The sequence below is a fragment of the Rhincodon typus genome, chromosome 13, assembly GCF_021869965.1.
Source record: "Rhincodon typus isolate 14 chromosome 13, sRhiTyp1.1, whole genome shotgun sequence".
Taxonomy (NCBI): domain Eukaryota; kingdom Metazoa; phylum Chordata; class Chondrichthyes; order Orectolobiformes; family Rhincodontidae; genus Rhincodon; species Rhincodon typus.
In genome coordinates this window covers 10,201,165-10,223,730 of record NC_063344.1, presented here as the reverse complement: position 1 = coordinate 10,223,730, position 22,566 = coordinate 10,201,165, and the positions used below count along the sequence as shown (strand labels likewise).

Sequence of the window (22,566 nt, the reverse complement as noted above, 5' to 3'; positions counted from 1 at the left end):
AAAAGAAGGGTCCCGACCCGAAATGTCAACTTTCCTGCTCCTCTGATGCTGCCTGGCCTGTTGTGTTCCTCCAGCTCCACACTGTGTTACCTCTTAGGTTAATTTACGCACTTTTGAACATTTCAAAAATTCTTTCAGAACTCCTTTCTGGCAACAGTCATTGAGAGATGACACTACAACTCAGGAGTGTTGGCAGACAACACAAAAACCTTCTCAAATCGAAGAGAAGTACCTCCTGCCTGTGTGAAAAGTTTCATACGCATCCTAAAGACCACCACCCTGAAACATTTAACAAATCAACTCATTATTATTCCAAAATCTTAGCACTCAAGTGAACTTGCGGGGCAACTTGTGGATCAGGAGCAGTGTCCCTATCCCTGGTGACCCAGGTTCAAGTCCCATTTGCTCCAGAGCTATGTTATAACACGGGAACAGGTCGTTTAAAAATACATAATTGTTCTTATAGTCCTTGATATAGATTGGTGCAAAAGGACCAGTGGTTTAATGGGGTGTTTCCTCAAAAATGCTACGATTAAGGCTTTTCATTAAATACAGAATACACGTCTGGATTAATTTTTCTCAAACTTGTAACTGGTTGGGCTGAATTGATAACATATCCTGCCACTTTAATTATATTTAAAAAGCCATCTACATTCTGATAATTATACATTGTAACAGTCCTGACGCTCAGATAATTAGGTTATGGAACTGAATCATAGAATGCATACCCAGGTCAAAGGACAGTGGTGGACTTTACGACACATTTCATGGTCAATCCATCTTGAATTACGAGATTATTTGGGGGAACGCAAAATAGTTGCCATCTCACTTCACTGAAAGAAGCTACGTAGAAGTATTATTCTGTTTACGTCAATCTTCTTAATTCTACTTTATTGGAATTTTTAAGTATTTTCTGTCACCTGTTGGCTTCAGGGATTGCCAGATGAGTTTCAGAGTTCATGTTAGTACTGCTGTTATTGCTATAGAGATAGGTCCACCAGGTGCCTTCACTCCAAGACCTGTTTGAGGGGACCTGGAGATAGCAGACAGTGCAGAAGCACTGAAAAATTTAAAATTACTACTTAAGTGATCTGAGCAACAGAGGTTTTTGGTGTTTGGGGAGATTGAAGGCTGAAAGTTGATATGGAGCAGCAAGGTCTGTCCTGGGAAGTAAGCCACTCAAAAAAGGACACAGTAGTAGAGAAAAACTGCACAGACAAGGCACTCGGAAAATGTGTGATTTCACATAAACCTATTGCACTATAACCTGGTGTTGTGTGACTTCTGACTTTGTTCACCCCAGTCCAACACTGGCACCTCCACATCATACTAAGGTGATGAACTGGGCCTTTTTACACTATTGTTTAAAATGTCTTAAGACATGACCGTCAAAAGAACACACAATGTATAACTGGCAACCCACTCAGCAAAACCAATTCACTGTTTTAGAATTGCAAACAAAGATCCTTCTCTACATGCAAACTAACCAATTCTGCATTTGATGAGAGAAATTAATGCTGTCAATAAATATTGTCTGGATTCATGAACTAACACAGTTTGGGCTGACAAAGAAAGCTAAGCTTGTATGTTGAACTCCAAATGGTGCCAGCAGAACTTTGACAGGTTTCCTCAAATTGATTTTTGGCGTGAATTGCAGTGGTGAATTTTGGCAGGCTATGCAGTTCCACTTAACATCAACAGCCGAGCTCATTCCTGATTGGCCTTCAGAAATTGCTTTTGTTTATTCTTATTCTTCACATCCCCAAGCTGGAGGCATTGTGACAAACTGAATTGTGAATACCACCATTTCAATGGATGCTGGACACAGACCAGTAATTCAAATCTGAAATTTTCTTGATCTTTATGCTTCAAGTTGGACAATTGCTTTGTAATTTGTGAAATCCAAAACTAACTGATTTTTTTTTGGAACAAAGAACATGCATAGTTGCATTTATCTTGTGCTTAATGCACTTAAGTTTCAAGAACTGTCTTATGATGTAATTTAAATCCTTGTATAATAAATCCATGCCATTAAATCATGGCAAAAGTGCTTGTGTGTTCTAATTAATCTTTGACCTTTGGAATAGATCTACATGTTCTTTTTGAGGAGGAAGCAAGTAACATTTGTGCCTCAAAAATGCCCTACAATGACCACCTCCAATAAAAGGCAATCTAACCACTGCCCCTTGGCATTCAGTGCTGTTACCATCACTGAATTCCCCCACTGTCACTGTGCTGGCAGTTACTATTGACCATAAACTCAATTGGATGTGCCATTATAAATACACTGGCTACGAGAACTGATGAGACTCTTGGAACACTGCAGCAAGTAACTCGCCTCCTGACTCACCAAAGCCTGTCCACCATCTACAAGACACAAGTTGTGAGCGTAATGGAACACTCCCCACTTGCGTGGATGAGTGCAGCTCCAACAATATTGAAGACGCTTGATGCCGTCTAGGACGAGGCCACCCACTTGATTGACACCACATCCACTCCCCCTCTCCTTCGATGCTCAGTAGAAGCTCTTTTGTCATATAATCACCTTATTAAGTTTCTTGTAAACTCAGAAGCTTAGGTGATGTAAGAAAACAATCAACAAACCTTTCAGAATCAGTTACTCCTAGAAATGCATTACACCACATGAACCCTATTTTGATAGATACTTCAGGCATGTTTCAAGGCTTTATATGACCCTGAAAAATCCATCATCACTAATTCACATTGCTGAATAAGGGTTAAAATTCAGACCAAGACAGGATACTCAATTTCAAAGAAATGAACTGAATTTAATGGTTGAGTCAGTGGTCTGGTCCACTAGCTATAGAATCAGAGGCAACCCTATTGCAAGAGTCCTGAATGTGATTTGTTCACAAGTTAGTCCATTCAAAAACCTCAAAATGTCCCAGGATCTAAAGACTGATCTTGGTCTTCCTACCCTTGAGCTTGACATTTCTTTTTTTTTTTTGGGGGGGGGGGGGGGGGGGTAGTGGGAAACAGTGGGCGTGTTGCTGGGGTTGAGGTTGTCAAACTCCTCACTCTGAAACAAAAATAAAATACTGCAGATCCTGGAAACCGAAGTGCTGGGGAAGCTCAGGTCCAGTACGAAATCGACTTCTTCTGAAAAGTTGCTTCCAGGCCTGCTGAGTTTTTCCTGCATTTTTTTTTTAGGCTATCCACTGGATTGATTGGCCCTCTTGCCTCTTAGCCTAGTCCAAGGTTTTGATGGGATTGGAGGAATGAGGAGATTAGAGATTTAGCCAAATGACTTTATACTTATTGCTTACGTCCCATCCAAAAGCTAAAGGTAACAGAATGCATTCATCTGTAGGAACCTAATGACATTAGATAGAAGAAGCAGAGAAAATTAAGAGCAGTTTGCAGAAATGAAAAAATAGCCACTGGATGAACATTTGAAACTTCATCGCCATAATGCTCTGCTCAATACAGATGATGCATTATCTGTGCTTACAGAGAAGTGCGTGCAGATTCAAGTTATTAGATTATCAGTTCTAAGGAAGGGTCACCAGTCCCCAAACATTAACTCTGATTTCTCTTCATGGATGCTACCAGACCTGCTGAGCTTTACCAGCAATTTGTTTTGTTTCAGATTATTAGACGCATTTTGACATGTTAACCACAGCTGCACCAAGTTTTACTTGATTAATAAACTGTGCAATCAGATCATTTAAAAATTCATCTAAAATTACAGGACTGAAATAGAAGATAAAACTGTTGGTCACTTATAAAATTGAAGGTTACATGCAAAAGCGACATAAATATAATTGCTACAATGCAACGTGCATCCTTAAATAAATTGGTGAATTATCTGCACATGTAGTCTGTACTAACCTGCATCATTGAAAGCCCATAGAGGCGGGGAGAAAGAAATCAACTTAAAAAATTGTAATGGCATTCATGTACTGTGCCCATTGCTCCTCATGTTCTTTGCTTATTTCCAAGGAACTAGAAATTTGCAATAAGATAAAGTAAAGCTTTCTTACTGTCAATTGGATCATATGAAATATGGTCCCCAGTCCAAATAATTAACTTTCAAGATGGCTTTTCATTTCTGCTCCAATTTATACATCAGAGCGATAGCATTCCAAACTTCGCTAAATGCAGGGATGTAGTGTGATGTCCAATATGAAGGAATCAAGAAAGCAACAAGACATAACAGCAACTGAATCAGCTCTCCTGTAGATAAAGACAGGGATGATCATACCAAATTTTGCAAGCAGATGAAAAAATGTGTGAAGCACAACTTCACAATTTACTCAATGGAGAATGGTGTTACTAAAGAAGCTCTTACTGCCACCCCAGACTTTCCAGTCATGGGGCAAGTTGGACAGAAAATCCACCATATTCGAGCTCAACAAGTTCATTGATCATCTTGCCAGTGCTAAAATATCAAGGAGGATGATGGCATAGTGGCAATGTCACTGGACTGGTAATCCAAAAGTTCAGCTAATATTGGTGAACGTGGGTTCAAATCGTACCATAACAGCTGGTGGAATCTGAAACCAATTAATAAATCAAGAATTAAAAGACTAGTCTCAGTGATCAACAATCAGATTGTTGTAAAACCTCTGCTTTACTCATGCCCTTTAGTTGTTCATTAGGCAATGGAATCTGCCATGCTTATCTAGTCTAGCCATCCGGGTCCACATCCACTATCCTTTCTGCGAACTGTTCTTAATTTTCTGTGCCTCTACTTAATGCCATTAGCTTCCTTCAGATGATTGCATTCTGATGACTTTATACTTCTTGCATGCATTCCATCCAAAAGCTAAAGTCATTTGGGTACATTTCTAATCTCCTCATTCCTCCATCTCCAGTGTGGTTGACTGTTATCTGCCTTCTAAAATGTTTCAGCAAGCCACTTAACTCAAGGTCAGTTAGAGATGGTTTTGCCAACCACATTCATGCCATTAAAGAATAAAAATAGTTTTATACCTGAAATCAAACATGGAGAATAGGCACTGTTGTAGAATTACCATGAACATTTTCCTCTAGAAGAAAAACTTTACACCAAGAAATGTTCAATAAAAACCATAGTCCTTTCGTACAAACAACAGTTATTGCTGTGATTACAACAATTACTGAGGAATTTCCTTGCTAGGAATTGTGGGGATGGTTTTCACTGACCAGACTGCAGATCCTGGTGTCATGCATCTAGCAGATTCTCAGTGTAGCTTTAGAGCTGCAAGTTTGGAAGTTCTGGGAAAGTATTGTGAACAGTGCCTTCAATATCTTACAAAAGCATTGATCTTGTCAACAGAGATAGATTCTTAAGATTGCTCTAGAAAATAGGCTGCTATTTCTTCTTTCCACGAGATAACGTACAGGTCCATCAGTTACAATGGAGCAAAACTCTTTCAAGACCAACAGGTAGATAAAGTAGAACTGTGTCATGGTGCCAGATCCAGCATATTTTTCTTCATACTTCTATCATAAGCTTTTGGCAAATCAAATGGTGTAAATATGCGTGCTAAAGCTGTTCAAGCCTCTGTGTTAAGAACAAAATGCATAATGTCATAGTCCACGAGTTGCTGCTTGTGATGACACAGCATCGATATCCCATACTGAAGTTCACTGTTTGTAGTTTGTAGGTTGGTTCTTTAAGACCACGAGAAATTTGGACTGACAATCAGTATCAGGAAGATCAAGGTTATGTGCCATGCTGTGGAGACTCCATTCGCCATCAACAGCAAAAACACGCTCTGCAGATCATTTGCATAATTCACATCAACAATTACCAATGTGATAAAAAGATGCAATATTTAATCATTTGATTCTCGAATTTTTAAAGAGAGGCAGAGGAGCTTTGGTTAGTTCTGTCAATCACATCCGCTGCTTGTCTTTTGTCTATGCTACAAGAAACACACTCAAAATCTTCAAAAGGTTAGTCAAACAGGCTCTTTCATAAATCCATGCTGACTCTGCCAAATTTAGCCATTCTTTAAATATTCCATTCTCGTATCCTTTATAATAGATTGACATTTTCTCTACTGAAGTCAAGCTAACTCCTCCTCATTCTTACTTTGCCTCTTTCATTCTTAAAAAGTGGGGTTACATGTGCTACCTTTGAGCCAGAAGGAACCCTTTCAGACTTTATGGAATTACAAAACACCACCAATGCAGCCATTACTTCTATTGCTACTTCCTTCAACACTCAAATAAAGCTCATATTTCCAGGAGACTTATCAACCCACAATCCAGCTAATACTTTAAGTATATGTCTTTATTGATACTAATTTCTTTTTAGTTCCTCAATTACAGATGTCCCTTGGGAACCTCGTAATTCTAGGAGATTTTCTGTATTTTCTTCAGTGAAGACAGACACGAAGTAACTGTTTAGTTTCTCTGTCATTTTCCCCATTCTCCATTAAATTCACCTGCTCCCATAATGGGCCTATATTAATCCTCATTTTCCCTTTATCTTCAAAAACAAAAAAATACCCAAATTTCTGGCATCCTTATACACAACTTACTTTGAGCTAATGCAATCATTAACTTCTTTCATTAGCTATGCTCAACTTACCTCTTCATTTGAATGTTTGTGCCTTAGAAGAATGTGTAACTATTGTTAATCTTATAGCATTTCTTAAAAGATAGTCATTGCTTGTTTATGGACAAATATTTGACAGTTTTCCCAATCTACCACAGCTAACCTGTCCTTCATTCCTTCAGTTTCCTTTGCTCACATTTATGAGCCTAGATTCAGAATGAACCATGTTAAATGCAAATTTCATAAAATTCAACCATATTATGGTCACTATTTCCCAAATGCTTCTTTACAGCAAGGTTATTAGTTAGCCCTTTCTCACTTCACGACATTAATTCCAAAATTAGTTCCGATCACCTCATCATAGGATGTATGTGACTTCACTGGAGGGCATGCACAGGAGATTCACCAGGATCTGCCCAGGATGGAAAGTTTGAGTTACGACAAAAGGTTGGATCAGCTTGGGTTGTTTTTGTTGGAGCAGAGAAGGCTGAAGGATGATCTGATTGAGGCATACAACATGAGTCACCTGGACAGAGTGGATAAGGAGCATCTCTTCCCCTTAGTTGAAAGGTCAGTCATGAAGGACACAGTTCAAGGTGAGGGGAAGAAGGTTTAGGGGAAAAGGTTTTGAGGAAAAACCTTTTTACCCAGAGGGTGTAACTGCCCAGACTGTGCTGCATGGGCAGATAGTAGAGGAGAGTTGCCTCACATCCTTTAAAAAGTACCTGGATGATGACTTGGCACATCAATACATTCAAGGCTATGGGCTAAATGCCGGTAAATGGAATTATATTTAAGGTCAGGCATACTCAGTGAGCCAAAGGGTTTCTTCTGCATTGTATGATTGTGATTCTATGAAAATAACCCAATCCCTAGTTCGTAAACATACTGTTCCAGAAATCTCTCGTACACACTCCCAAGATTTATCCTCCATAGTATCAGAGTCAAAGTGTTGTACAGCATGGAAACAGATACTTCAGTCCAACTCGTCCATGCCGACTAGATATTCTAAATTAATCTAGTCCCATTTGACAGCATTTGGCCAATATCCCTCTAAAACATTCCTATTCATACACCCATCCAGATGCCTACTAAATATTATAACTATAGCCGCCTCCACCACTTCCTCTGGCAGCTCGTTCGATTCAAGTACCATTGCCTCTTAGGTCCCTTTTGAATCGTTCCCTTCTCACCTTAAAACTATGCTCTCTAGCTTTGGACTCCCCTACCCTGGGGAAATGACTTGGCTATCCATCCTGTCCATGCTCCCCATGATTTTACAAACCTCTATAAGATCATCCCTCAGTCTCTGACACTCCAGGGAAAATAGCCCCAGTCTCTTCAGACTCTCCCTATAGCTCAAACCCTCCAACCCCAGCAACATCCTTGTAAATCTTTTCCGCATCCTTTCAAGTTTAACAACATCTTTCCTACAGCAGAATTGAATGCAATATTCCAGAAGTGGCCTAACCAATGTCCTGTGCGGCCACAAAATGATATCCCAACTCCTATGCTTCACCTTTAAAGGAACGACAACACTCCCAAGACCTACCATTTAAGTGTATAAGTCATGCCCTGACTTGCCTTACCAACAGGAGGCTGGAAGAACACAACAAGCCAGGCAGCATCTGGAGGAAAGGAGCAGTCAATATTTTGTGTATAACCCTTCTTCAGGACCGCATCTCAAATCCATCTCTTAAACATCCGGTTTACCGAACCCATCTCAAACAATCATCTCCGAATGCTCCTGCCCCACCAAAATAATCTCTTAAACAAACCTCCCCACTTTCTTTATCTGCAGCTCCCGCTATCCCCACATCCAGTCTTGAAGAAAGGTAATATCCAAAACGTTGACTGCTCCTTTCCTCGAGATGTTGCTTGGCTTGCTGTGTTCTTCCAGCCTCCTGTTTGCCCGTCATGGATTTCAGCAACTGCATTTTTTTTTTGTCTCTCACCAATATTTGCTTCTCCTTGCTGTTTCTTTATTCCACCCAAACTGACTATGTCTTAATCCTTTGAAGATCTTCATTTACTGCACTGATGCCATCCCTTATTTGAAATGTTACCACGTCTTTTCCTTATTGCCTATCCTTCAGAAGCATCGAATAGATATTCGGTTTTCAACCTGATTATCTTATAGCTACATCTCTATAACGACAATCAAATTATATAGATTTACCTCAATTTAAGCCTTCAAATCAACCATTCTGAGAATCCAACATGCAGGTAGACTGCATTTAGGTCACCCTTTAATATTGTTTTCCGGTTTGGACATTGGCACGCCTTTGACTTTGGCTGTCTTTAACTTGGGCTTGCTGCTCTTTTGCTTCTCTGAACTCATGTTGCTTCCCTCAAATCTGACCTCCTTCAGCAATCTTCCTTTGAGGAGGTCAGTCTCCGCCCTGCCAAAATGCAATCCATCTTCCCTTGAACTGCTCCTCATGCTTCAGAAATTGGATACCCTACCTCACACATCACTTTTCTAGCCACCTGTTCAATCCCTCAGTTCTTCTGATCTTATACGCTTGAGTATGTGGGGCTGTGTATAATTCTGCAACTAGATTTTTGGGGGTCCTGCTTTTCAATTACCTTCCTAGTTCCCTCAAATCTGCTTTGACTTCTGCATCTCACTTCCTACCCATGTTGTTGACACCAAAAGGGACCATGACCTCTGGGTGTTCACACTCCCTAAAAATGTCATGTCTCAGAACAGCTACATTCTTGACCTTAGCACCAGGAGGCTAACGTATAATCTTGGAATCACATTTATGGCATCAGAAATGTCAGTTTTTCCCTCAAACAGCAGAATGTCCCATCAGTACTGTATGCTGCACTACTTAAATGTACAGCTGAGCTGCCCAATGTGCCAGTGATTTGGTTTTAACTACCCGCTTAGAGGAACCATTGCCTGCACCAGAACCCAAAGCAAAAACTAATTTGCTAGCAACATCATCTCCGGAGACTCCTGCACTACCTGCTTGGTTTCCTTGGCTTGTCTGACAGTAACCCATCTTTTATTTCTTACACATTCTTAAGCTGTGAAATGACCACCTCCCTGAATATGCTATCCACATAGTCCTCTGTCTCATGATGCACAATGACTCCAGCTATGACTTGAGTTATGAAACAGGAAGCTCAAGCTTGTCCAGGTGGTGACACTTCTTACAGATGTATTCATCTGGGACACAAGGTGTCTCAGGATTTTCCAAATTTCACTGGCTGCATATTCCACTTGGCCAAATGGTCCTACCATACTTTATCTACACCATTTATTAAGAGTCGAATACCTTACCAATTCCTCATCAAACAACTCCTTCAGCTGTAATGAAGGAGGAATTGAACACTGGGTGGTTAAGAAAGTAGAAGGGAATGAAAGGAAAATGAGAGCACCTTCTCTCCACTTCACTTACTCAAACAAACCCTGCATGAAAGCTCCACTCCACTCAACCTACAAATTGAATAATTTTATCTATTTTGTGTAGACCCAAATAACATGTTGGCCAGATCAGGTAAAGGCAGCAGTTACCTTCTCTATATAAACCAGATGGGTTTTCCCAACTATTGAAAATGATTTCAAAGTCATTATTAGCTGATGCCAGATTTAAAATGAATTCAAATTCCAGCATCTGTTGTGGCAGGATTCAATCCTTGGTCACCAGCACATTCCTAAGACTCTGGATTAGTGGTCTAACTATAGTGCCACTAGGCAATCACCACCCCTAGGCTGATTCTGGGTATGGGATGACTGTCTTACGAGGACAGGTTGAGCAGATTAGTCTTGCACTTCTTAGAGTTAGGAAGAATGAGAGCAACCTCATTGAGATATACAAGATTCTTAGGAGACCGGATATGGTAGATGTGGAAAGGTTGTCGCCCCTTGTGGAAGAGTCTAGGATATGATTTCAGAATAAGGAGTTGCACGGTTAAAAGAGAGGGGAGGAGGAGTTTCTTCTCTCAGTAGTGAGTGTATGGAATTTTTTTTAAAACCACAGAAGGCTGCTGAGGCTAGGTCATCGAGTATATTCATGGCTGAGATAAATAAATTTTTAATCAGTAAGGAAAATCAAGGGTCACGGACAAAAGGGGAGGAAAGTGGAGTTGAGGATGATCAGCCCACATCAGCCCAGCCATGATCTAACTGAATGGATTGGCAGGCTCGACGAGCTGAAAGGCCAACTTCTGCTTCTATGCTTTATGATCTTGTAGTCTTACAGCAGTGGAGGCCAAACCCGTTTCATAAAACTTTGCGATATAGAGCATTATTGCAATATATGACATGACAGCTTTAATGAACCTATCCTGTAATTTTGCAGAGGACAAAATAGATCTTACATGGTGAAGAAATAATTTTTAAGCCCATGCAATTCTGCTATCTCACTATATTTTATTTAATGATTACATTTTTAAACGAAGTTTGAAAAGACGGAAGTTAGAGGGAATTAACTGGAATTCCAAGGAGAAGTTCTCAACAGGAAAACTGCAATTTTGTCAAAGTATATACATTTTTAAAACCAAGCCATCATTCACCAGTAACCTTGTTATCCATATTTGCAACACTCCTCCACTATCACACCTTCCTGTGAGAAGCTGGTAAGATATCAGGATTCTAAATTGAAAACTTGATTTTACGCAACCGTTCATCACATTCCATAAGTTTAGTGATGGTGCATGGTTGAAATCATGTCACATTTGCAGCGTAAACTGGGCATCAAGCCTGGTGACAGCAAAACATCAATTCTCTTAAATCTCTGGACTCTAATGTAAATGTCAATCTCTGCACTATGTAACCTAAAAATAAACCTTTCTTCAAAAAGGAGCACTTTGGTCTTGGTTAGCTGGAGAATTGAAATTCAGATACTCAATAGTTTGTCAGGAGAGTATGGAAGGTGGGGGAAGAGAGCAAGAGCATCACTTGCATGGGGTTTTGTTCCCGTCTAACTGCTACCTTTGTCCTTCTAGAAAGCAGTTGCATGGAATTCAAAGACCTATGTCTTGCTGAATTTCTGCCATGCATCCTGCAGATGACAGATATTGTTGCGATTGAGGGTCAGCGGAGGGAGTGGATGTGCTGCCCAAACAAGCTACACTTATCCGAGGCATATTCCATCACAGTCCTGGCCTGTGCCTTGTAGCTGATGGACAGGCTCTGGGGAGTCAGGTGGTTAGTTACTTATAGGAATTTAAACTCTGACCCGCTTTTGTAGCCACTTGCATGGCTAGTTCAGTTTAGTTTCTGTTCAATTGTAGCTCCTACAATATTGATAGAGGGGGACTCAATGATGGTAAATTCATTGAATTTTTCAAGGACCGCAGCTTCCCCTCCACAGTGGTTGAAAACACCCTTGACCGTGTCTCTCGCATTTCCTGCAACTCATCCCTCACACCCCCTCCCTGCAATAATAACCAAAAATCCCCCTCGTCCTCATGTACCACCCCACCAACCTCCAACACTTCCACCATCTGCAATCCGACCCCACTACCAAAGACATTTTTGCCTCCCCACCCTTATCTGCTTTCTGGAGGGACCACTCCCTCCGTGACTCCCTTGTCCGCTCCACACTCCCTACCACACCCGGCACTTTTCCCTGCAACCGCAGGAAGTGCTACACCTGCCCCTACACCTCACCCCTCACCCCCATCCCAGGCCCTAAGAAGACCTTCCACATCAAACAGATGTTCACCTGCACATCTGCTAATGTGGTATACTGTATCCGCTGTTCCCGTTGTGGCCTCCTCTACATCGGGGAAACCAAGCAGAGGCTTGGGGACCGCTTTGCGGAACACCTACGGTCGGTTCGCACCAAACAACTGCACCTCCCAGTCGCGAACCATTTCAACTCCCCCTCCCACTCCTTGGATGACATGTCCATCCTGGGCCTCCTGCAGTACCACAATGATGCCACCCGAAGGTTGCAGGAACAGCACCTCATATTTCGCTTGGGAACCCTGCAGCCCAACGGTATCAATGTGGACTTCACAAGCTTCAAAATCTCCCCTCCCCTGACCGCATCCCAAAACCAGCCCAGCTTGTACCCACCTCCCTAACCTGTCCTCCCACCGATCCACTCCTCCCACCTCAAGCCCCCTCCATCTCCTAGCTACTAGTCTCATCCTGCCTCCTTGACCTGTCCGTCCTCCCTGGACCGACCTATCCCCTCCGCTTGGGCAGCGGTAGCCTTGAGGAGGAGTTCGTTGAGTGTATCCGTGATAGTTTTCTTGAACACTATGTAATGGAACCGACGAGGGAACAAGCTATCCTAGATTTGGTCCTGTGTAATGAGACAGGAATAATTAATGACCTCATTGTTAGGGATCCTCTTGGAAGGAGTGATCACAGTATGGTTGAATTTAGAATACAGATGAAGAGTGTGAAGATAAAATCTATTACCAGGGTTCTGTGCTTGAACAAGGGGAACTACAATTGAATGAGGGAGGACTTGGCTAAAGTAGACTGGAAACAAAGATTTTATGGTGGGACAGTTGACGAGCAGTGGAGCGCAATTTTTCAAAGTGCTCAGCAAAAGTGTATTCCAATCAAAAGGAAGGACTGTAAGAAAAGGGGTAATCTGCCATGGGTGTCTAAAGAAATAAGGGAGGCTATCAAATTGAAAGAGAAGGCATACAAAGTGGCTAAAAACAGCATGAAACTAGAAGATTGGGAAAACTTTAAAGGTCAACAGAAAGCCACAAAAAGAGCTATAAAGAAAAGTAAGATAGAACATGAGAAAAAAACTAGCGCAGAATATAAAGACAGATAGCAAAAGTTTCTATAAATATATAAAACGAAAAAGAGTGGCTAAAGTAAACCATGGCCCTTTAGAGGATGAGAAGGGGAATTTAGTTATGGGATATGATGAAATGACCGAGGCATTGAACAGGTATTTTGTATCGGTCTTCACAGTGGAGGACACTAATAACATGCCAGTAATTCTCAAAGAGACGAAGGTAGGTGAGGACCTGGAAACAATCATTATTACGGAAGAGGTAGTGTTGGGCAAGCTAATGGAGCTAAGGATTGATAAGTCTCCTGGCCCTGATGGAATGCATCCCAGGGTACTAAAAGAGATGGCGGGAGAAATAGCAGGTGCACTGGCGGTAATTTTCCAAAATTCGCTGCACTCTGGGGCAGTCCCAGCAGATTGGAAAACAGCAAATGTGACGCCACTGTTTAAAAAGGGAAGTAGACAAAAGATGGGGAATTATAGACCGGTTAGCTTAACCTCTGTAGTGGGGAAGATGCTTGAGTCTATTATCAAGGAAGAAATAGCAAGGCATCTTGATAGAAATTGTCCCATTGGGCAGACACAGCATGGGTTCATGAAGGGCAGCTCATGCTTGACAAATCTTTTGAAGAGATTACGAGCAAGGTGGACAATGGGGACCCAGTGGATATGGTGTACCTAGATTTCCAAAAGGCCTTCGACAAGGTGCCGCACAAGAGGCTACGGCATAAGATAAGGATGGCGTTAAGGGTAAAGTATTAGCATGGATAGAGGATTGGTTGACTAACAGGAAGCAAAGAGTGGGGATAAATGAGTGCTATTCTAGCTGGCAGTCAGTGACTAGTGGTGTGCCTCAGGGATCGGTGTTGGGACCGCAATTATTTACAATTTATATAGATGATCTGGAGTTGGGGACCACGTGTAGGGTGTCAAAGTTTGCAGATGACACTAAGATGAGTGGCAGAGCAAAGTGTGCAGAGGACTGTGAAACTTTGCAGAGGAACATAGATACATTGAGTGAGTGGACAAAGGTCTGGCAGATGGATTACAATGTAAATAAATGTGAAGTCATACATTTTGGTAGGAGTAATAGTAAAAAGGATTATTACTTGAATGGTAAAAAGTTGCAGCATGCTGCTATGCAGAGGGACCTGGGTGTCCTTGTGCATGAATCACAGAAGGTAGGTTTGCAGGTACAACAAGTAATTAGGAAGGCAAATGGAATTTTGTCCTTCATTGCTAAAAGGATTGAGATTAAAGGCAGAGAGGTTATGTTGCATCTGTACAAGATGCTGGGGAGGCCACACCTGGAGTACTGTGTGCAGTTTTGGTCTCCTTACTTGAGAAAGGATGTACTGGCACTGGAGGGGGTGCAAAGGAGGTTCACTAGGTTGATTCTGGAGTTGAGGGGGTTGGCTTATGAGGAGAGACTGAGTAGATTGGGATTATATTCATTGGAATTCAGAAGATTGAGGGGGGATCTTATAGAAACATATAAAATTATGAAGGGAATAGATAAGATAGAAGTAGAGAGGATGTTTCCACTGGCACGTGAAGCTCGGAGAAGAGGGCATAGCCTCAAGATTACAGGGAGCAGATTTAGGACTGAATCGAGAAGGAAATTCTTCACCCAGAGGGTTGTTAATCTATGGAATTCCTTGCCCAGTGGAGTAGTTGACGCTACTTCAGCAAACGCTTTTAAAGATCAGGTAGATTTTTTTTTAACAATAAAGGAATTAAGGGATAGGGTGAGAACGCGGGTAAGTGGATCTGGGTCCACGAAAAGATCAGCCATGATCTTATTGAATGGTGTAGCAGGCTCGAAGGGCCGGACGGCCTACTCCTGCTCCTAGTTCTTATGTTCTTATGTTCTAGCTCCCCACCAACACTCACCTTTACTGGCTCCAACCCCGCCTCCTTGACCTGTCTGTCTCTTCTCCACCTACCTTCTCCTTTATCCATCTTCTATCCACCTCCCCGTCTCTCCCTATTTATTTCAGAACCCCCTTCCCCTCCCCCATTTCTGAAGAAGGGCTCCAGACCAAAACGTCAGCTTTCCTGCTCCTCTGATGCTGATTGGCCTGCTGTGTTCATCCAGCTCTGCACCTTGTCGTCTCAGTGAAAAGTATTGTTTTGCATGCTATCCGGACAAATCATACCTTACGTAAGTATATAGAATAGAATGCAGCATAGTGTTACAGGTGCAGAGAAAGTTCAACTTTAACATGAGAGGTCCGTTCCTAAGTCTGCTAACGGCGGGAAAGAAGCTGCACTTGAATCTGTTGGCACATGTTTTCCAACTTTATCTTCTGTGTTATTGAAGAGGGTGGAAATGAGTATAACTGGGGTGGCAGGAGTCGCTGATTATGTTGGGCGCTTTCCCGAGGCAGCAGGAAGTGTAGACTGAATCAATGGAAAGACGCTAGTTTGTGTGATGGACTGGGCTGTGTTCCCAGCTCTCTAATTTCTTGCTGTCTTGGGCAGAGTAGTTGCCATACCAAGCTGTGACACATCCAGATAGGATGCTTTCAAGGGTGCATATATAAAAATTGATGAGTCATTGTGGGCAGGCTGAATTTCCTTAGCCTTGTGACAAAGTAGAGGCGTTAGTAGGTTTTCTTGACTGTAGCGTCAATGTAGATGGAACAGAACAGATTGTTGGTGATATTTATTCCTAGGAACTTAAACTTCTCGATCATCTCCGCTTCAGCGTCATGGATGCTGACATGGGCATGTCGTCCACTCCGCTTCCTGAAGTCAATGACCAGCTCCTTGTTTTGCTGACATTGAGGGAGAGTTGGTGTCTTTACAGCATGCCACTAAGCTCTGTATTTCTTTCCTGTCTCGCTGTTGTTTGAGACCCAACCCACTAAAACGCTGTCATCAGCAAATTTGTAAGTGGAGCTCTAGCTGAATTTAGCCACACAGCCGTGAGTGTAAAAGGTGCTGAGTACACACAGGGGTAATGCTACACAATACAATGAAAGTTATCCTCAAAGCGAAGAGGAATTTTTTTACTCCACAAGCCTGCTAACATTGAAGTAGCTGAGATCCCACCCTAGTGCAAATGCACAGATCTTAGTACAGTTACTAGCTTACTTACCATCATTGGACCCCATACTAATAAGTTCATCAGAGTCAACATTGTGTACAATGGCAGCTTTGTATCCAGCCCGCTGAGCATTCAATACCTAAAGGAAAACAAATACAGGAATATTAGATTGAATCCTGTTAGACTGCCAGTATATTCATATTACAAGAAAACTTGCTTTTACAATAAGATGAGAATAGTATACAGTACAAACGATAGAACTGTGCAACAAAAATTGCTGGAAAAGCTCAGCAGGTGTGGCAGCATCTGATAGAACTGTGCATATTTGTTGGGGAAGAATGGATTCTGCCAGAAGTGCTAACGAATTTATGAATAACCATATTACTGAACAAATGACTTCATCTCCTCTCCCTGGCCATCATCGGAAAAACTTAACTCGACTAAAAGGTGCACTGTAAATAGTTGGTGAAAGGCTGGCCACAGCAAAGAACCATACTCCAATAAGAGTGAGGGCCTCTCTCATTACCCTCAAATGCTAGAGGAGACTAACATTAGTCAGGTGGAAGCCAGGATATAGACTTGCACAATATAACGTTGTCCACATACAGGTGGTTACGGCACAGGCCAACATTTGGCCTATTATCTCTCAATTGGCTCTCAAACAGCAATTCAACATACCATCCCCTTGACCTTTTCCTCATGATCTTACAAGTATTTCCTCTTCAGATTGTGGTCTAACTTTCTTTTGAACGTCATGACTAAACCTGCCTCCGTTACACCTTCAGGTAGTCCATTCCAGCTTACATCCATACTTCACAGCTCTATAATGAAGTCTGAACAGTCAGTTTAATGTCGTGCCATACATGTTTTTAAGGGTTGGCCAAAGGTGGTAGCTGCTTTCTCTGGATGTGTGGATTGAGTCCTGCATGAATAGGCATGGTAATACTTTGGACCCAAAATAGCAGAATTTGCTAACGCCTGCAATGAGGCACTATTTAGTGCGATTGTGGGTAGAAATGTGACACCGTGCCCCATACCACAGCTTCCCTGCAGTTTAGAGTAAAAGGAGAACCTGTGAATGCAAATCTATGAGTCTTAACCGTAGGGTTTGCATTTAAACAACTAGCATATAGATATGCAGTGTGTGTCTTTGCTTTCAAATCGGACAGATTATAGAGTTTGCCATCTCTGACCTCGCATGAAGGCAAATCCACAAAGAAAAGAAAATATCAAATTGGGAGCCAGCACATAGCACATAGCCAGCACATTTGTCACCATCAAACGGTCAAAAGTAATACCAAACTGTACAGTACCATGCATGTTATCGTGGAAGAGGAGAACACGTGAGTCTGATGGATAGCCAAGTTTTCCAAAAGCTTGCAAAGTTCTACCCTACTGACAGTGTTGAATATTTTAATGAGCAAGGTTAAAAAGGTATATCTTGTTCCCTACACTTCTCCATCTGGCACATGAAGATGAGCATGGGTAGGTGCTATATAATTCACTGCTGTTGCATTTAGTAAATTCTGACAGCTAGTACCAATAAACAACAGGTATAATCTGCAGTTGCCAAGAGTAGCAGTCCTACACACTGCAGTATTTTGGAATAACATGGTTTTGTCATGTTTAATTTAGAAAAGTGAGCAAACGTGAGAGAAGAATAGTTTAGAGGACCATGAATAGAAGTAACAAATTAACAGAACAGAACACAAACAGATTTCATCAGGAAGGCTGCCAAAGGTTTGCTTGGCAAACACTGGAAGCATGCTCAATTGATATGCTTTTGTTCTGATTGTCATTTTTTAAAAAAAAAAATTAAAATCTGCAGACTAGTCTCAAAGAAAGGAGCCGACAATTTGAAAGACTAGGTTCTGAAAAGTCTTAGCATTTGCAAACCTTCTTTCAACTGCAAGATAAGACAGAGATTCAAAACCAACAGAGACCAGTAGTTATGTGCAGGATTAAAACATTCTGCTAACAGCCACAAAAGAATTCAATGTGTAAACATTGAAGAGTTTTGAATTTTTCCAGTGCGAGAGAGACTGTGTTATGGTTTACATTGACAACCGACTTGTAACATTTCATATTTGTCAAGGAGATAGCTGACTTATTGAAGTCTTTGCAATAAAAAGGTATTTTAGCGTGGTTCTCTATTACTCACTAAACAACTTAAAAACAACACAGGAATGCCAGGCCAGAAAAGAGTATTGCACACTATTTGGCTGAACTCAGGAGATGTTATTGGATACAGTTCATACTCAAAAATGGTTATGAAACTCTTGTACAACTCGCACTAATTTGCTGCCATTTCTTGCTGACAACCATCTTCATTTATAGAGTCAGAGACATACAGCAGAGAAACAGACCCTTTGGTCCAACTCATCATGCTAACCAGATATCCTATATAAATCTAGTGCCATTTGCCAGATTTGGTCCATATCCCTCTAAACCCTGCTTATTTATATACCCATCCAGATGCCTTTTAATTGTTTTAATTGTACCAGGCTCCACCACTTCCTCTGGCAGCTCATTCCAAACACTCACCACTCTGCATGAAAAAGTTGACCCTCCGGTCCCCTTTTAAATCTTTCCTATCTCACATTAAACCTATGCCCTCTAGTTTTGGACTCCTCCTCCCCAGGGAAAAGATCTTGTCTATTTACCCTATCCATGCCCCTCAATTTTATAAACCTCTTTAAGGTCATCCCTCACCCTCTATGCTCCAGGGAAAAAAAGAGTCCCAGCCTCTTTAGCCTCTGCCTCCACCCCAGCAACATCCTTGTAAATCTTTTCTGAATCCTTTCAAGTTTCACAACATCCTTCCCATCACAGGTAGACCAAAACTGCATGCAGCATTCCAAACGCAGCCTAACTAAAGTCTTGTACAGCCACAACGTGATCTCAGAACTCCTACACTCGATGCACTGACCAATAAAGGCAAGCATACCAAATGCCTTTTTCACTATCCTATCTACCTGTGATTCCACTTTCAAGGAACTGTAAACCTGCAATCCGAGGTCTCTTTGTTCAGCAACACTCCCCAGGGCCTTACCATTAAGTGTAAAAGTTCTTCTCAAAGCAGACTTTAAATTTTTTTCATGGCTGTGGGTGTCACTGGTAAAGCCAGCTTTTGTTGCCCATCTCCAACTGCCTTTGAACCAAGTGGCTTGCTTGGATAGCAGTAGAAACCAAGTCCATTGCACCACGGGTGGTTCTGATGCATAGGGAGGAAAAATGGCAGGGCTACAGTTACAATGGACTCAATTCTAAGGGGAACAGACAAGCATTTCTGTGGCTGAAAAACAAACTCTTGGATGGTACGTTACCTCCCTGGTTCCAGTGTGAAAGATGTCCCAGTAGCTGCAGGTCATTTAAAAGGTGGAGGGTGAACAGCCATTGATTGTGGTACATATTGGTACCAAAGCCATAGGTCCAAAAAGGGATACAGAGAAGCATAATATAGGCAACAAATTAAAATTTAGGACTTTGAAAGGTACCAATCTCAAGATTACCACCGGTGACACATGCTAGTGACAGTAAAAGTAACAGGATATACGAGATGAATAAGTGGATGGAGAAGTGGTGTAGGTAGAATAGATTTCAATTCCTGGAACATTAGGACCAGTTCTGGGGAAGGTGGGACTGGTAAAAACAGGACAGGTTGCATCTGGGCAGGACTGGACCAATGTCCTTGGGGTGGAGCATGGGAACCTGAGCAGGGAGAGGGAAGGAAGTAACAAGGATAGAAACAAAAATAGACAGAAAGATAACAAACAAAAGTGGAAGGCAGAACAAACATGGAAGAAAAACAAAATGGGGCCATATTGGCTAAGATGGCTAACAAAGTTAAAAAGATAAATTGAAAGGCTATATGTCTTAATGTGTGGAACATTCAAAGTAAGGCAGATAATGCAAATAGATATAAACGGTTATTGATACAGTGATTGATAATAGAAGTGTCACTCTTGTCTTAACTCCAATTTCTTACTCAGCTCTTTCCAGCTTTAGTGGCCTATAGACTTGGTTCTGACAGGTTGAAAACTTCTACATTAACTCACAGCTTGGAGAATACATAAAATAAACCATCACAGCATGGAGATATCTATATAACAGCTTCTACTCACAACAAGCTGCTCTTTAGCACTGAAAACTTGATTTTTGAGTGGCCCTATGGTTTGTTTTCTCCATATCTCATGAAAGTTTAATGTTCTAAGCACTTCATTAAGATGACAGATTAAGTGCCTGGCAAAAAAACCCAGGTCACGTGTTTCCTGTAAATAAAGTCTTTAGCTCACTATTCCAGATGACATTTTAACATCTTTAAAAACCACTGACCTTCACAGGATGAAAACCGCATATGTATTTTATCTCTACTTAAAACCCAAATGATAACTATATACTCCTTTATTACATTATGTCTTGCTCAATCACTAAGATTTGTAATCTATTCTTGTACCTATAGATCATAATACACTGCTTGCTCCTTTTACAATTCATATGGCCTCGCTGATCTACCCATCAGTATCCCCAAAAACCTCAATTGTATCACGTCCTCTATTTTTATCATTTATCAACTCATGATTGTTGTATCTGTCAACACATGGTAATATTTTACCTTTGGACCTTCAAATTGTACACTTAAAACACATGACAGGTTCTCTAATAGGAATTACACTATATTGGAAAGGAGACTTGATATTTTTCTGGAAAATTGACGTATTTCTTTGAAAATCTTGCGCCATATCTTTTCACCCCGTCGAAGCTCAAACAAGAAAAATTAGGAACGTAAGAATTTGCATGGATAAAGGGTGACCCCTGCTAAACTTACAGTAATTCATATAATTCTTGATTCATTCTGTTCTAAAGTGCATTCACATGACAAGTTCACCATGGCCAAAACTGCTCGGCTGTTCCACTTCGTTGTATTTTGGTGCATGGTTGGACTCTGCTACTATATCAGACTCAATTTACATCGTAACTGCAACTTTACTAAAGAACAAAGTTATGATACACTGGTACTGGTGCACGTATTCCCATCAAAATAAAATGCCAAATCACCTAAAGTGAATTCTTAGCATAGCAACGCTGTCATCATCTGAAAGAAAGTCATTCATGGGATATGGGCATCCCTTACTAGGCAAACATTTATTGCCCATTCCCAACTGCCCCGAGGTGGTGAGCAGATTTCTTGAAAAACTGCAGTCCACAGGGATTAGATGCACAGTGGTGATAGGAAGTGAGTTCCAGTACTCTAATCCAGCAACACTGAAGGAATGGTGATATGGTTCTGAGTTAAGGTGGAGAATATTCCATTAACTCCTGATTTGTGCCTTCTAGATGCCGGACAGACCTTGAGTCGTCAGGTGATGAGTTACTTGTTGCAGGATTCCTAGCCCCTGACCTGCTCTTGAAGCCACAGTATTTTATGGGTAGTGCAGTTCTTGTCCGGTCAATGGTAACGCCTACGTGGATGATAGTGGAATTACCATTACAGAATATTCCACTAATGTAGAAAGCGAGATGGTCATTGATTGTCACTTGTATAGTGTGCAATGTTCCTAGTCATTTACCAGCCAAAGCTTGGACGTTGTCCAGATCTAGTTACATTTAGTCACAGGCTATTTCAATACCTCCATCCTCAGATAAGGAGGCCAAAACTGCACACGATATTCAAGGTGTTCTCTCACCAAGATCCTGTTCAATTGCAGCAAGACATCTAGCTCCTTTACCTGAATCCTTTAGCAATAAAAGCCAACATACCATTTGCTTTCTTCACCACCTGTTGTGCCTGGATGCTTTCTGTGACTGATGTAAAAGGACACCCAGACATTGATGGACCTCCCCCTTTCCCAATCTATCACCCATCAGTTGTGATCCACCTTCCTGTTTTTGCTATCAAAGTGGCTAATCTCATAATAATGCAGATTAACAATGTTTAAGAGGCGTTCAGACAGACACATGAAAAGCCAGGGAACAGAGAGATAGAGACCATGTACAGGCAGGTGCGATTATTTTAGAATAGTATCATGGTTGGCAGAGACATAGTGGGCCAAAGGGCTTATTCCTGAGCTGTACTGTTCTATGTTCTATGAATCTACTTCACTTTAAACTGGCATCTGTGGTGGTAGAGAGGAATCATCCACTCAGCACTATTTGTTCCAGATCATTGAAAACACTTCTCAGTCTCATCGTTTAAACTTGCGCAGGGATCTTCCTATTAGTTGTTCACTTAAGCATCACCATTTATATCTGAGACAACAAGGTGCAGGGCTGGATGAACA

At 41.4% G+C, this 22,566-nt stretch overlaps 1 protein-coding gene across 1 annotated transcript in view; it reads right to left on the bottom strand.

The window, feature by feature from the left end:
• rnf13 (ring finger protein 13) overlaps window positions 1-22,566 on the bottom strand; it is a 187,006-nt gene that overhangs the window by 80,117 nt on the left and 84,323 nt on the right. The window contains exon 4 of the mRNA XM_048604167.1: window positions 16,337-16,424. Coding sequence (XP_048460124.1) covers window positions 16,337-16,424 — 88 coding nt within the window. The remainder of the gene's footprint in view (window positions 1-16,336; window positions 16,425-22,566) is intronic.